Below are 17771 nucleotides of genomic sequence, written 5' to 3' on the forward strand. Positions count from 1 at the left end.
TGAGGATCAAGAGATCGTCAAAGCCTGGAGCTGGATTTGGGGCAGGCTCTGGATAAATGCTTGGTCCGGGGGTCCTGCTCCAGGAAGGGCAGGCTGCATGGCATACATAATCCCAGGGTCACGTGGGGCCCCTCGCACTGTAACAAGCAGTTGGTAGAAATGATGGAGATGAGCAAAGCAGACGAGATGGAATGTCACAGGGCGAAGCGAGGCTGTGCCCAGACCTGGAGAAGGAGCCGCTTAGAGCGGTGACTGCTTTCAGCTCGGGCTTCCAGGAAAGTTGGAAAACTGCGTTTTTGTCAGCTGTCTCCCATTTTAAAACCACTGAGAAGCCAAACAAAGCTCATCTTCAGAGTGCATTTGGCTGAGAAGCTGCGCACCTGGGCCCTGCGCTCGGAGGAGAGAGCTTGCCAGGATTTCAGTCCGTCGGGGCCAGCTGTGGGCCCACCCGACGGCTGGAAACCGAGTGGGTGGGGCCACCTGCCTGCAGTCCCCGCCCACTTTCCTTATCGGGGCCAGCAAAGGAGGGCAGAATGCTGAACGCTAAGGACTCGGGGCCCCTTGTGCAGACTGACCCTTGTCAAAGACGTCTTAGGATTTCCTGGAAACTGATTATAAGCTAGTGAGAATTTATAGTGGCATAAGCATCAGACTGATGCTTAAAATATGTTGCTAAAGAAGGGCAGTATATACAGATTTGAATTGGCATCTCCCTGATGAAGATCACCATGTGCCAGACACTGTCACACATGCCAGCTTCATCTCAGCCAGCAGGGAAAGCAGTCACTCAACTCCATCAGACGGCGGAGATTAGTTGTTCAGTCGCTCAGTCGTGTCGGACTCTGCGATCCCATGGGCTGAAGCATGTAGGCTTCCCTGTCCTTCACCATCTCCCAGAGCTTGCTCAAACCATCAGGGGCATTAGTAAGTGTCTTTACTAAAGACTTTGTTAAAAGTCACTAGTATCTTACTGGAAGCCACAATGTTAACAGGGGCATTAATGTTTGAATATATGTTACAGTCTAAAGTCTAGGTTTTTCTACCGCATTAGTTCACCCTCTATTCTGATAAGAGCAACTTAAGCAACCATAATAGTAACTTACTTTATTGATGAGCTACAGAGATGTATAAATGTAAACATTATTCTCAAAGAGCTTACTCTGTTGTACTAAAAAAGCATTCGTGTATTAAAAATGAGTTGAATAAAACAGCTAAACACAAGAATTTGTGGGAGGGAGCCCAATGCAATACTATAATTTCTAATAGCATTGAAAGGTTGAATAATTCACATGAGATGAAATGCAAAAACCAGATCCCTTGCCCCACTCACAAGCATAAGTGGAAGGCAATACTTGTGACTTTATTTCTCCCCAGTCCAAATATTCTTTTTCATGAGTTAGAATAAAATAAACCTGCAATCCTTTCTCATTGCACTGAAATTACAATAGAAACAAAAGAACTAGAAATATTTTCTCAATTTAATGGCAAGACTCTTGGGATCCAATTAAACAAATTTTCAAGGAAAGAAGTTTCAGAAGTTTATTTCACTTGCACTAAATTTTGCTTATGTGAGTAGAGAAAAATGAGTTACAACAGAAATAGTTCACTACTCTCCAGTGGCCAAGTGGAAGCATTACACTATTTTTCTTTCAAAACATGAAATAGTAGACGTTTTTAAAGCCAAGATTTTATAAAAAATATTTTTATCCTTCCTATTTCCAATATGAACAGAAAAACCTTAAAATATAACATAAGTGGATCAGTAAAAAATATAACTAGAAAGACCATTTTCACAAGTTTTAGAGGAGGAAAGGCTACGTGGAATGCTAGCTAAAAAGACTTCAGTCCCAGGCATTAAAAATTGGGTCTGACAATTAAGCAATAGAGAACTAGGATTTAGGGAATTTAGGGAGGAGGTTCATATGGTAAAGTAAAAGGTTTTCCAAATACCAGATGTGTGACTAGGCTATTGGTGGTGTTGGTGTTCTGCCTGAGTCATCTAAAAATACAAAAGTAATTAGCCTCCAATTAAAATAAATCAATTAAAAAAAAAAAAAAAAACACAGTGCCTTCCATGTCATTGTTAGGATAATACTATCTTCACTTGGATGCCAGATGGGTGAAGGCAAGGGCAAAGTCATTACTGTCTCCAGAATATTTAGGTCAAGGCTCATAATTTCACCATGTAGAGATCTAGTTCACTCAGGATTAATTCAGGCAGTGGAAGTGGCTACATCAAAACCAGCCTTTCCCTTAACAAAGAGCTTTCTTAAACACCTGTACAATTGGTACCTTAAATTTATACTACTTGAGTGAAATTAGATTATGTATCTGCCCCACATTTCTAAAAAATTTACATTTCTAAAACCTGTATCCTAATGTATGTGTTCTAAAGCACTGAGGGATGATGTATGCTAATATTTGCAGCCTACTTTTAAATGCATTAAAAATCAGATGGAATAATGAAAGAATAGAGGGGTTATATATGTGATCTATATATCCATATATAGATGGATATATATGTGATAAAGAAAATGCATCAAAATTGGAATTGTGGAATCCAGGTGATATACGGGTGCTCTTTGTATAATTCTTTCAACATTAGTGCATGTTTGAAAATCTTTATAATACGTTACGACAAAGCCTCTATCTTTTTAAGAGTCTATCAGAGTGAGTTAGAAGCAAAAGACAGCTTTAAGGAGCTGAGCAAATTCATTTGTTGATTTCAGTTTTTGTCATCATATGTGTCATCATCATTCAAAGAAACTATCAGCATTCACGAGGTATCTCTTTGATGAAGCCTTAGTGACAGCTGCAAGTTACATGCATATGTGTGAATTTTAATTAAAGTCAGTTTCTTTCTCCAGACTGTAAGGACTATAAAAGCATCTGATTTTTCTAATCATTATATCTCTATATTGCCCAGTATGGAAACTGACACAGTGTGTTAAATAAACCCAACTTTTATTAAAATGAATGCATGAAGAAATCGTTTGTTTCCTCCTCATGTATAATCAATAAATGAAGTATTAGTGACAGAGTCCTGAAATTAAAGAACCACTTGAATGTTATGATAAAAAGATATTTTTTGAATGAATGAATCAATGGGTGAAAAATATGAAGATGCTGCTCTTCCTGTTGTCTGTGGTTAGAGAATCTGCATTTAATTCATAGTTGCAATAATTTATTTAGAAGGAGATTAAATGGTGACAGGACATAGCTCTGCTGAGTATTTTGTGTTGCGTATGTTACTCTTTTTACCAAATTTAATTTATTGGAAATATTTTGATATAGTCTCCAAAGAAATCAGCAGAAACAAACTCTTTGAGTCAGGCAGAAATCATGGATTTCTCCTTTAAAGAAGTCGTGGACCAACCACCCTTCACATTCATTTTTTTGTGTCTTTCATATTAATTAAGTGAAATCATTTGGCAATGACTATGGCCTATCACTCACAGAACATATTCTGGGTCTGTGATGACATGGAGGGTGGGGTGGGGTGTGTGGAAGGGAGACGTGTATGCTTGTGGCTGATTCACATTGTTGTAGGGCAGAAGCCAACACAGCTCTGTGAAACAAGTATCCTCCAATTATAGAAAAAGAACAGATTCTGGACAATTCCCCAAGAAGAGTTTTTCCTGTCACCCTTCCCAGTTTCCAGACGACAGTTGAGAATGCATAGAATTCTTGACTTTGTAATTTCATTTTGATTCCATGTGGGGGGAGCCACGTGCTTGAGAGACAGACATAGGGCTCCAAGCCAATGGTTCTCAACGTGTGGCCCTGGACCGGCAGCATTAGCGTTGCTGCAAACTCGTCAGAGTGCCAGTTCTTGGTCCATCCCAGATCTGCGGAACCAGAAACTGTGGGGGCAGGCCCAGTGATCTGTGTTTCTAGGAGCCATCCAGGTGATCCTGATTCACAATAATACTAAAGTCTGAGAGCTCCACTACTCAAAGCATGATCCAGCAGCACCGGCATCACCTGGAAGCTTATTAGAAATGCATAATTTTGTCAGACCTATTAAATCTGAATTTGCATGATAGCAAGATCTGTATGCCGGAGAAGGCAATGGCAACCCACTCCAGTACTCTTGCCTGGAAAATCCCATGGACGGAGGAGCCTGGTAGGCTGCAGTCCGTGGGGTCTCTAAGAGTCGGACATGACTGAGCGACTTCACTTTCATGCATTGGAGAAGGAAATGGCAACCCACTCCAGTATTCTTGCCTGGAGAATCCCAGGGACAGAGGAGCCTGGTGGGCTGCCTTCTCTGGGGTCGCACAGAGTCGGACACAACTGAAGCGACTTAGCAGCAGCAGCAGCAGCAGCAGCAAGATCTGTATGCAGATTAAAATTTGAGAAGTCTTGCTCTAAGGCAGAGTGAAAAACTGTCATTTTTTAAAATTAGTGCCAAATTCTTAAATAGTGGATAAAGTGTCAAGCTTCCATCTTGGAAAACTTAAATGGCATCCAATGCCTTATTGAGTTTAAACACTATACGTTTTTGAGAGCACCACCTTGGACTTTTTGCTATTGGATTATTTTACTGCCAAAATTCACACTAGACCATAGGATATTTTTCATCCTGAATAATTAAACCCTTTGAAGATGGCCAGTGTGCTACACACAGAACTAAGAAGTAAATGGTTTTAGATAAATTTCAGCTCACTTATAAGAGCATGGGTGAGAAAACTAAAAAAGTAGGCCTCTTGGAATAACTGAAATTTGAGTATTAGCAAATAGCTTTCTCTTTCAACATTAAAAGGACGTGAAGATCACTCACACACTTCACCTGTATCATGCACATACAGATGATAGAGGGCTAGCAGGCAGTGTACAAATTAACCTAACAGATCCCACATATATAAACCGAACTCTTTGAAGAGTCAAGTGCTAATAATATCCAGTGATTTAAAGGAAGAAATCTTGACATTTGATTAAACAGAATACTGAATTCAAAGTATTACTATTTAAGGTAAATGTCTTATATTCCGTGCTCAGTCTTCCAGGTGACCTGCTAAAGGGGCCAGAAAGATGAACAAGGGCTAGTCCTTATTAAAGGTTAGTAGAAAACTACAGTTTTGTTATTGAGGTAGTGCAATGTGGTGTAGTGTTGACCTTTGCTACTCAGGGTGTGAGCCATGCAACGATGCTATCCCATTGCTGGGGCTTGTCAGAGATGCTGAGGCCCACGTCCTAGCCCAGACACACTAAACCAGGGTCAGCATGTTGTCATGATGCCCCGCCCTGCACATAAACTTCCAGCAGTGTTGATGTAGAACATGAATTCTGGAGCCAGATTGCTTGGATTTCAATCTCAGTTCTGCTCCTTAGTATCTGTGTGGCACTGGGCAAGGAATAGAATCAGTCAGTGCCTCAGTTTCTTCATCTGTTAAGTAGGAATAATAAATAATCATTAAGAAATACGGACATTTTAGGACTTCACATGTGTTAATAGATGAAAAGGGTCAGAATGGTGCCAAGTTCACAGGAAACACTCAGTAAAATATTTCTTCACTCCTTGTGCTGAAAAGAAGTCATGTTCAAATAGTGCATTTGGAATATCACATACTATTTTGCAGTCAAGCCACTGGATATTTACTTTATGCTCTTCAGAGGTTTATTTTGAAAAAGAGAAAATAAAAGTGGTACTGATATCTCATTAGTGGCATCGCTCAGTCGTGTCTGACTCTTTGTGACCCCATGGACTGTAGCCTACCAGGCTCCTCCATCCGTGGGATTTTCCAGGCAAGAGTACTAGAGTGGGGTGCCATTTCCTTCTCCAGAGGATCTTCCCGACCCAGGGATTGAACCCAGGTCTTCTGCATTGTAGGCAGACACTTTACCGTCTGAGCTCATCAGTCATCTCTAATAACCACATTAAACTAGTAGAGCTGTGGAAAATTTATTTTTAATTAAGAACTTTTGTAAAGGAATACTATACATTCATAGAAAACATGCTAGAATGATGACCACCAAAAATGTTAACCTGATCTGCAAGATTACTGAGAGGCCTTTTTGTTTCTTTATTATGTTTTAAAATTTTTATACACCATTTTATCTAGAGAAGTAACTAAAAATATTATAAAGCCTTAGTAATGACTCAGATTAGGTAACTTTCTACGACTTTACTAACCCACGATCCTGATTTATGACTTTAAAAGAGACAAAATAAATTCAGCAACTCAAATCTATTATTCCTTAATTTCTAATTATATACTGGAATTATATATATATATATGTAACTATATATTTTTTTTCACATGATCTGAAACAAATGTCTATTGTTCAAAGCAATGGGGGAATTTTTAAATTTCCTACTTTTTTGGTTTGCCAATTACCTATGAAGACAATTTATTAGACTATTATAATTCTGGGAATATTTTGTAGTTCAATAATGTCTTTCATTTTCAAATAGAAATGACCTTTATAACTACCAAGTTAAAAGGATTATACTAAAAAAGTCTTTGCTGCTAAAATAGTGTCTCCAGTGTCTGCCATGTCCTAGATAGAATTTTCTTTTGAGAAAACCATAGTTACTTCTTTTCAGTGGCCTCATTCAAACAAACTTACATTATTACAAGACAAAATAAAGGGCATGCTGGTGTTCAAAGGTGTGAAATGCCATTTTTCTCGCAGCACTATATGGTAAGGGCAAATAATTTTTCTTCTTGAGTTTTAGAAATGAGGTCAGTTAAGGGTTTAGACATTTCAAAGGAAAAAAAAATGTATTTTCTACAGGACCATGTAAAATTTATGCGATTCAATGTGAAATTTATGTGATTCAATGCTTCTAAAATTATTTCTGCAACTGAAAATGTTCAAATATTATTTGAGTGTAACCAACATTATACATTTACTGAAAATCCTTATGACCATTGTTTTAGAGGAAAAACAAAAGTAATGTTGACCTAAAATTCTACTTCTGTATTTTTATATCCATTATTCTTATATTCTCCACAAATAGCTTTTATTTAAAAAAAAAAATTAAAGTATAGTTGATTTACAATGGTGTTAGTTTCAGGTTTACAGTAAAGCAGTCAATTATATATATATATATATATATTTCAGATTCTTTTCCATTATAGGCTGTTACAGTTCTGTTTGCTATGTGTGCTGTTTATCTATTTTATATATAGTCGTGTGTATCTGTTAATCCTAAACTCCTAATTTGTCCCTCCTCCCTTTCCCTTAGGTAACCATAAGTTTGTTTTCTTTCTTTCTTTTTTTAATTTTATTTTATTTTTAAACTTTACATAATTGTATTAGTTTTGCCAAATATCAAAATGAATCCGCCACAGGTATACATGTGTTCCCCATCCTGAACCCTCCTCCCTCCTCCCTCCCCATACCATCCCTCTGGGTCGTCCCAGTGCACTAGCCCCAAGCATCCAGTATCGTGCATCGAACCTGGACTGGCAACTCGTTTGTTTTCTGCCTCTGTGGGTCTATTTCTGTTTTGTGAATAAGTTTATTTGTATCACTTTTTAGTTAAGTAAGACAGAGAAAAAAAATATTACATGATATCACATATACGTGGAATCCAAATAGCTTTTTGGTATGTGGTATCTGGTACTTTGAAAGGACAGTGACATAAAAGATCTGCAGTCTCAAAGGCCTTAGGTCTCCTACTCTGCAAAGTGACATTTTTCTCATTAGAGAAACAGTCTCTAACTGTTTCATTACAAGGCTTTTACCTCTATTACTATATTATATAAGCTGAAATTGGTGGTGTCTTGAAATCTCTTCAAGTCAGAGCTTACTCCTTGGAGAAGATGGCCAACATCTAGGTACAAGTCGATGATACAGAAAGTATTGTTTTGAAATAGTAGTAAAACATAATTTTATCTGAAAATGCTTTCTTTAAACACCTATTTTTTTAAGAAAATAAATTGCATCCAGTTGATTAAAGAGATTCCTGTTTTCTAATTAGAGAAGGCTTAATAGTAATCTAATTATATCTCCATATATTATCTTTCGGAGAAGGTGATGGCACCCCACTCCAGTACTCTTGCCTGGAAAATCCCATGGACGGAGGAGCCTGGTAGGCTGTAGTCCATGGGGTCACGAAGAGTCGGACATGACTGAGCGACTTCACTTTCACTTTTCACTTTCATGCGTTGGAGAAGGAAATGGCAACCCACTCCAGTGTTCTTGCCTGGAGAATCCCAGGGACGGGGGAGCCTGGTGGGCTGCCGTCTATGGGGTCACACAGAGTCGGACACGACTGAAGCAACTTAGCAGCAGCAGCAGCATATTATCTTTACCATGAATTATATTTTATGAAACATGTTATTAAGTTAAAGTCAGTAGAAGAGAAAAGAGTTTCAGAGCTTGGAAACCCACTGATATCTAAGGGGAGCCTTTAATTTCATATTGGTGTTTATATGAGTAAAACAAGAAATTCACTAGTCTTAATCTTTTCAAAGGCCATTACAAAGAAAAAAAAAACAGTATTATCTTTGAAAAAACACTGAAATTAAAGATGTAACTATTGTCAAACATTTAAATTCTAGTTCCCAGAAAAAAAAAAAACAGAAAGTGTATTCAATCTTTGGGATTCCTTATTAGCAGAATTGTACTTGGGATTCTTGTTTGCGTGATAAATTGAGAAGATGTTCTCAGGTGAAAACTGCAGGGAAGTGAGGAAAACAGACTAAGACAGGGAAACAAGATAAACCCAGAGTGGTTTCAGCTGGAGTCTAGCCTCAGCCTGATCCTGTAGCGTGGCGGGTGGGGTGGGGCATGGGAGCTTGAACTGCAGCATTGAAGGTGCCCATCCAGAAGCGAGAGCCTGGGCTGTTATTCTGTATCTGACAGTCACAGGACACAGTCACCTCCTTGAAAGAAGAATCTGCTAGACATCTGATAGAATCTGCAAGGCAGTTCCTATCAGCCTAGGCCAGGCTTCTGGAGAAGTGTGCGGCCATGAGCTGTTTTCAGCCCACCCTGCAGCAGCTCTGCAAAGGAACTCTGGGCTGGTACCAGCAAAATCTGCTTAGAGCATGGATGACATGCTTGCTCTCTGTGCCCTCTGGACCAGCCAAGCAGTGAGTGCTCAGACTAACTGCTCAAATTCAAGCAGTAGGCCTAAGTGGTGCTGTCTTTTTTTTTTTTTTAAGTGGTGTTTTTTTATTCAATTCTTTTTAAAATTTATTTATTTATTTAAATGCAGGATAATTACTTTACAATATTGTGATGGTTTTTGCCATACATCAACATGAATTGGGCTTCCCGGGTAGCTCAGCTGGTAAAGAATCTGCCTGCAAAGCAAGAGACCCTGGTTCCATTCCTGGATCATGAAGATCCCTGGAGAAGGGATAGGCAACCCACTCCAGTATTCTTGGGCTTCCCTGGTGGCTCAGACAGTAAAGAATCCACCTGCAATGTGGGAGACCTGGATTTGATCCCTGGGTTGGGAAGATGCCCTGGAGGAGGGCCTAACAAACTACTCCAGTATTCTTGGCTGGGGAATCCCCATGCACAGAGGAGCTTGGCAGGCTACAGTCTATGGGGTTGCAAAAAGTTGGACACAACTGAGCGACTAAGCACAGCAAAGCAACAACATGAATTGGCCACAGGTATACAAGGAAAAGCTTTACAGACAAGTAAAAGCTAAGTGGCTTTTAACATATGAAAAAGAAACATATGCTAAGCATAGGTGTCAAAGACACAGCGTTGGAAGTAATTCATGTCTACTGTTAGGTGTACTTTTCCAGGAGTGTAAAATTTCCCTATTACTCCATTTTCTGCATACAAAGAAAAACATTATTTATGAAACTTTCCAGGCTAACTTTAAATTTCATCAAACAGGACAATATATTTATGGGTTCTATAGGATATGATGCTTGCAGTGTAAATAAGAGCCTGACAAATTTTATTTTGACATTAGATATTTTTCTTTTTTTAAAGAATATTTATTTATTTGACATGCAGGATCTTCACTGTGACATGCAAGATCTTTCACTGTCGTGTATGGACTCTCTAGTTGTGCACACAGGCTTAATTGCTCCTCAGACATGTGGCATCTTAGTTTTCTGACCAGAGATAAAACCTGTGTCCCCTGCATTGCAAGGCAGATTCTCAACCACTGGACTACCAGGGAAAACCATATTTTTCTTTTTTTCATTTCATTTTCTCTCACATTCAATTAACTCAACATCTTAGATCACAAATTTCTAAAATTCTATACAAAAAACAAAGAAATAATCATAAATGTGCTAAAAAACATACTTATATGATGTTTACTGAAGATCTATTTAAAATATTAAAGTATTCAAAATATCCAATTAAAATAGAGATTAGAAAGATAATGTGCAGCTATGTAATGGAAGATTACAAAGTTATTAAAAGTCATGTCATAGAATATTTTAGGACATGGAACTGTTTGCATTAAGTGAAAATAAAAGGTTAAAACACAGATTGTGAATATTATCTCATTTTATGAAAAAGTACTAATTGTGCATAAAGAGACCAGCTGCGTGTATACCCCTTATGTACAGTGTTGGGAGTCCCAGGTGCCACTAGCGGTAAAGAGCCCACCTGCCAATGCAAGAGACATAAGAGACGTGGGTTCAATCCCTGGGTCGGGATCCCTAAGAGGAGGAAATGGCTACCCACTCCAGTAATCTTGTCTGGAGAATCTCATGGACAGAGGAACCTGGTAGGGCTACAGTCCATAGGGTCGCAAAGAGTCAGACATGACTGAAGTGATTTAGCACACATGACGCACACGTGTACAGTGTTATCTCTGTGTGGCTTGGGTGTTTGGATTAAAGGTGATGTATTTGGGATTTTCTTTTCTCATTTCCATTTAAAAATTTTTCTATGACAATTCTAGGTTTCTTTATTCTTTTGGAATAAGAAAAAGCTGATTTAATAATATCAACTTGAGTGGACTTGCTATTAAAGAAACCCAAACAAATTTCAAGGTTTTTTCCTATACTGATAATTCTCCAATTTTTCATCTGTTTCCCTGAATCTATCCTCTGAATATTCAAATGAAGTGTGAAAATAGTTAGTTTTTAATCACTATTTGTAATGTTTATGTCATCCCAATAATCATGAAATTCTATTTCAGTCTACATGGAAACTTCATATTTTTTTTTAAAATAAACACTTCAAAGATTTTATTCAACTCGTTGATTAATTACTAAATCAATCAGATGATAAGGCAAATTCACCAGGATTTTGAGGAAGCTTCATATTTTTAAACTTCACTTCTAATATTTCTAGGCCCTTTCTTACCTATTCTTTGCATTGTGACATCTAATTTAGAATAACACACCAATTATTTTGGGAATATGTATTATAATACATAAATACACAGTAATAATAGTTGCCACTTTGTGGCCTATATAACAACAGGTACTGTGTTAACTTTTGTACTATAAGAAATCACAAAAGCACTTTGAAAACCCTGTACTTTAAAGACAAAAGAAAATGATGATGATCTTCTTCTTTTCTACATGTTTTATTCACCTTTAATCAACATGAAATGATCTAGAAAATTTCCCCTCAAACAGCAAGATGTCTACTGTTTAATGTGGTCACAAAAGAAGATGCTGGTGGTGGCCACAGAATGCCAAAAGAGAATGAAATATGAAAAATTCAGGGTATCTTCTAGATGTTTTGGGAGATGAGGCTGAACTCCACTAAAGTGGTTTTCCAGTGTTCTCTTTTCCTTTCCTGAGGGTGATGTTATGTAGGAAAAGCTAGCAACAAGATTCGGAAATCATGCTTCATGCCATGCACAAGGCTAGAACAACCCTCTCACCTCTTTCTTCACTTCTTCTTCATCTTCCAGTGTCAAAGCAGCCAGTTGTTTAGCTCTCTGCTCCATCAGATTCACATATCGGATTGGATTTGACAAAGCTTCAATCACATCTAAATAGGAAAGAGACATTTTAGATTGATGGTCCTGGAGATACTGATTATCCACCATGCATCAATCTATCCATCCATCCCTTCATCCATCCTTCCAATCACCCATCCATCCATGTATTTGTTCATCATCTCTCTACTTGTCCATCCATTTACTGATTCACCATCCATCTTCCATCTTTCCATCTACCCATATAACTATCTACTTATCCATCCAACACTTTGGAAATGGACAAGAGCCCACTGGCTGAACCTCAGGAAGAGAGAACTCAAAGGTCATCTCTGAGTCACACTGGACAAGCTCCAATTCAGGATATGCCAGTGCTCCAAATTTTTAAGTTTTATTTGAGCATTTCATCCAATTCAGACATAGCCCACAAATCTGTCCTGTTTCCCACACTGGTGATTCACAGGGGAGACATTTCCCATAGAAAGGCTGCTTTACAGACTGTTGAAACAACCCAGTGATTTGGCAATATGGGTATCATTTGAACATGATGCTGTCTAGCTGGAATGAGTTATGGCTGCTGTCTTCAGATTGGACACCTGCTCCAAGACTGCCATAGTCTCCACCACTTCCCAGGATCTTCCACTCAGGTACCTTGGCACCACAAGCATTTAAATGTATGATTCCAGGCTGACATCGTCATAAGTTAATTTCTATAGTTTAAGATTTCACTCATAGAAAGGGTCAGGATTCTAAAACTGGCTGAAGGCAAATTCACTGCACAGACCTAGATAGACTGTGTAGTATCAGGTAGCATTGGTTAGAAAGTACTGAACTCATGAGAATAATATTACCAATGGATAAAAATGCTCAATAATTTATTGAGATTTAAACTAAAATTTATTCACAAAGGTTTGATGAATTTACTTCTAAACATGCATACAAACATAGAGGTGATTCTGAGGTCACACTCTCTTGCCTTTGTTTAGTCCTGTTTTCTTTCCACTGAGTCACAAAAATACGGATGACCCCAGATGGAGATATCCTTCCGGGTTAGGTGGTTTACCTGCATATGTGTCTGGGACATAGTCCTTCACCTCTATGTAGACAAAGAGCGCTGGCAGCATGAGAGGCTGGTTCCTCTCATTCCTCAGACAGATGTAGTGATAGCCTGGGGGGTGACATGATACCATGCATCACAGTTTCTCATAATGCGAAACATCTGTTCGATCGGAGTACTTATTTCAGATGACTCTGGATGACCAACAGCTTACTTCTACCTCATTTTAATCATATGCTCTTGACTGATAGGCTATTATTTTTCTCATCAAACAGGAAACTAATGTTGACTCTGATTTTTTTCTCCCTTTCCAACCCTGTTTTTCCCCACAAGAGAGAATTTGAAACCATGTGTCACAGATTGAATTATCAGTCCAAATTTGTGCCCTGTATATGATTTCTTGGTTGGGGGGTTAGCCTGTTTGGACAATGGGATGTTAGTGATGTGTACAAGCAGAGGCTTCACACGCACTTGCAGATACAAGCGTGCATCCCACTGGGCTGCCGTGAGATGCCTGGGAGTGCAACTGCTTCTTCACCTGGAGCCCCTGCGTGAGCAGGTGTGGGAAGCCCACAGCCTGAAGCACAGCTGCACATCCAAACCTCACCAAGCCCTACCACTCCATGCCTGTGAGCACGAAGATGAAACGCCTTTTATCAGCCTTTTAATTTTCAGGTAGTTTGTTACACATTACATCTGGCAAGAGTCGACTGGCCTAGTAGTCATAGCACATCACAAAAACATAATATTGCCAGATGAAATATATAATCTCATAATCCTTTTTACAGAGTGAAACACCAAAACAACAAGTAGCTTCCTGCATCCTTCTTTAATAATCTTCTAAGGCAGTGATGATTTTCTTTACAACTTTGATAAAAAGTTTCCCACAATGCTATCCATACCTGGCCGAATTGCTTGTACTGGCAAGATTCGGTGACCAATAAATTTACCTCCTTCTTCATAAACTGCTATCCTCAGACAGGCTAGCGAAGGAAGAACCACCTATAGGACATTGAGAATACATGTGGTTACAAAAAGGAGTGACTCCCAGAGAGAATTAGAAAGGTAATATTCAAACAGGCCCTACTTTTCCAAATCCAAGTAGAAGTTTCTGCTGAGCCAATTGATAAAAAGTTAAGTTACTGCTCTATAATTTACATTTTCAAAAAGAGAAGGATTACCAGAGATATGGCTTCATCTGTGTTTTATCACCTTTTCAAAATGAGGAATCTGTTCAACAAACAGACCATTTTCTTTTGACATGAACATTCTCAAGGCAGAAATGACAAAAGTTCTATGTTTAAATACTGTGAGTTAATGGTTTAATCACAGTTTGAGCATTCACTATTATATTTTCAAAGCAAACTACCTTTGTACTTTGGAGCAAATGCAAAAATTATAAAGTAGCCTTCAAGGATAGCTTTCAAAATAAGATTGCTTTATTTATTTGTAAATTCCCAAATTAGCCATAAGTAGTACTCTTGCCTGGAAAATCCCATGGCTGGAGGAGCCTAGTAGGCTATAGTCCATGTGGTCGCAAAGAGTCGGACACGACCGAGCGACTTAAAAAAAAAAAATTGCTTATTTTTTTTTTTCTCTCAGTGTAAAACATCTGGAGTACATATGCAACTATACTATATCAACATGTCAAGACCATGAGGCCAATTATACCTTAGATATGTATTTCTTTAGATCATAAGAAAACTAACATTTATTGACTACTTTCAATGGGTTAGATATTTTCTAAATGTTTTCAGTATATTTAGAAAATACTCATATAAGAATGCTATGATGTAGACAGTATTACTAAATCCAATTAACATAAAAAAAAAAAAAAGCTGGAGTGCAGAGATCTTTACCACAGATAGGATACCCTCTTTGCAGAAGACTGCCTTTGTAGATATTTTGGCCAGATAAAAGCAAAGTGATAAAGAGTGCACTCTACTTTCTACTGCGCTTAATGTCTTCCTTTTTGCTTAAACCATGTGTGAAAAAGATCTGTTTTTTGGTGAAAGCAGAGGGAAAGACAAGTTGAATGTAAAAGGTGACTCTATCAGATAGAATCCAGACAAGTTACAAAGACCAGTGCCAGTGGTTGGAGATCCCAGGAGTTTAATCGCTATGCTTTTTAAAGGAAGCACGGACTTCCTTTATTTTGGCTACCGTATTACTCCCTACTTACCATTCCACTTCATTCGAATTGGAGTGAAGATATATCATTTATCACTTGTATTATGAGAGGCTATGAGTTAAAATTACATGTTATTCTGGTCTTCCAAATGAGGTATCCTAGAATTAACTGATTCACAATTATGAAAAATCCAAGCAAGCAATTCACAGAAATCTTGAGGTTTTCAAGATAGTTTTGAAAATGCTATTATATTATTAATGTGTAACTTCCCAAATGAAACAATAAGTAATTCCTCATTTCATATTTTTTCCAGTATGCTGCTGCTGTATAGAACACCTGAAATGACTCTTTGCGACTCCATGGACTCCTCTGTCCATGGGATTCTCCAGGCAAGAATACTGGAGTGGGTTGTCATTTTCTTCTCCAGGAGATCTTCCTGACCCAGGGACTGAACCCAGGTCTCCCACATTGTAGGCAGATGCTTTACTCTCTGAACCACCAGGTAAGTCATAAAACACCTAGAAGAAGCATTAACATCTAACGTGAAGGACATAAGACCAACCTTTTTGAATACAATGGGTTCTTCTTCCCAGATGGGATTTACAGCGTTTCCTTGTGATGTTTTGGTCTTAAATGCCTTCCTCCTTGTGTCCACAGGCAAACCAAACATATCCACTTCCACATAAGTCCCGACTTTCTTATCAGAGAGAAACTGACCTGAAATAATCTAGAAAGTTTTTTTAAATTAAAAAAAAAAAAAAAACCCTTAAAAATGAATAACAATTATACAAGAGAAAACTTCAGGGAGGGACAAATGCTAATGATGAATGTTGAGCCATAATCAAAGTAAAACATAAACAACAGTACAAATATTATTTCTTTTCTGGTTAAAGAATTGTTAGAAGAATAATGATAATGCCAGGGTTAGGGGTTAATTAATAAGACAAAGTTGTATAGGGGTGAAATACATGAACAAGCATGAAAAGTTTGATGAGATTATGGCTTTTACATTTGAGAGATACTATCTATTAAAAGTTAAAAGTTGATTTTTAGAGCCAACTGAATATAAGGATTTTTCTAATACTTAATAACTTTATAAGAGAAAAAAATTCTCATTTTAGCATGATTCAGTTCAGTTCAGTTCAGTTCAGTTCAGTTGCTCAGTCGTGTCTGACTCTTTGTGACCCCATGCACTGCAGCATACCAGGCCTCGCTGTCCATCAAGAACTCCTAGAGTTTACTCAAACTCATGTCCATTGAGTCAGTGATGCCATTCAACCATCTCATCCTCTGTTGTCCCCTTCTCCTCCCGCCTTCAATCTTTCCCAGCATCAGGGTCTTTTCAAATGAGTCAGCTCTTTGCATTAGGTGGCCAAAGTTTTGGAGTTTCAGCTTCAACCTCAGTCCTTCAACATCAGTCTAGACCACCTGACCTGCCTCTTGAGAAATATGTATGCAGGTCAGGAAGCAACTGTTAGAACTGGACACGGAACAACAGACTGGTTCCAAATAGGAAAAAGGAGTACATCAAGGCTGTATATTGTCACCCTGCTTATTTAACTTATATGCAGAGTACATCATGAGAAACGCTGGGCTGGATGAAGCACAAGCTGGAATCAAGATTGCTGGGAGAAATATCAGTAACCTCAGATATGCAGATGATACCACCCTTATGGCAGAAAGTGAAGAACTAAAGAACCTCTTGATGAAAGTGAAAGAGGAAAGTGAAAAAGTTGTCTTAAAACTCAGCATTCAGAAAACTAAGATCATGGCATCCAGTCTCATCGCTTTGTGGCAAAAAGATGGGGAAACAGTGGAAACAGTGGCTGACTTTATTTTTTGGGGCTCCAAAATGAAAATGAAAATTAAATGAAATTAAAAGATGCTTATTCCTTGGAAGGAAAGTTATGACCAACCTAGACAGCACATTAAAAAGCAGAGACATTACTTTGCCAACAAAAGTCCGTCTAGTCAAGGCTATGGTTTTTCCAGTGGTCATGTATGGCTTTGAGAGTTGGACTATAAAGAAAGCTGAGTGCTGAAGAATTGATGCTTTTGGACTGTGGTGTTGGAGAAGACTCTTGAGAGTCCCTTGGACTGCAAGAAGATCCAACTAGTCCATCCTAAAAGAAATCAGTCCTGAATATTCATTGGAAGGACTGATGTTGAACCATGATTGTAGATGAAATTAAAAGGTTGCTTAAGAGTACAAATTTAACACATAGCATAGTAGAAAGTCTAGGATTAAAAAAATCTTCTTATTCATAAAATTCAATTTGACAGACTAGTTATAATACCATGCTCTCCAATTCTCAAAATTGTTACACTTTAATAAAAAGCCACAATAATGATAAAAGTACTAAAAACAAATACCAACTTTAAACTATTAAACTCAGTTTATCATCACTCCTAACTGCACTGGTTAACCATCCACATGATTGTGGTATCCTTTGCCTAGCTATAAAGCTAATGAATATCATGGAATTAAATGAGGTTTTAAAACTACACGCTCATAATTTTCAGAATCTGAGGGGTTCTCAAATGTTATAAAAGTTAATGGAGACAGACACAATGTCCTTCTGCTTTAACAACAGAGAGGGAAATGTGGAAAGCAAGTGTTGGTGGAACGGACTCAGTGATCTGTGTTATCTGATTGACAAAGCTTCACTTTCTGAGCTCCAGTCGGTGACAGGAGACAGAATCACCAAGATGATGGCTGGGCTGGAAACGGACACAATGGCGGCCTGGGG

The 17771-nt window shown here is 38.2% G+C and overlaps 1 protein-coding gene across 1 annotated transcript in view; it reads right to left on the minus strand.

The window, feature by feature from the left end:
• The window catches only part of PLCB1 (phospholipase C, beta 1 (phosphoinositide-specific)), an 833798-nt gene that overhangs the window by 139536 nt on the left and 676491 nt on the right, over nt 1-17771 (minus strand). Inside the window, exons 19-22 of the mRNA XM_010834232.1 lie at nt 15584-15748; nt 13793-13892; nt 12897-13001; nt 11777-11886 (exon numbers count right to left, since the gene is read on the minus strand). Of these exons, the coding sequence (XP_010832534.1) occupies nt 11777-11886; nt 12897-13001; nt 13793-13892; nt 15584-15748 (480 nt within the window). The remainder of the gene's footprint in view (nt 1-11776; nt 11887-12896; nt 13002-13792; nt 13893-15583; nt 15749-17771) is intronic.

Source organism: Bison bison, unplaced genomic scaffold, assembly GCF_000754665.1.
Source record: "Bison bison bison isolate TAMUID 2011002044 unplaced genomic scaffold, Bison_UMD1.0 scf7180017864030, whole genome shotgun sequence".
In the NCBI taxonomy this organism is placed as follows: domain Eukaryota; kingdom Metazoa; phylum Chordata; class Mammalia; order Artiodactyla; family Bovidae; genus Bison; species Bison bison.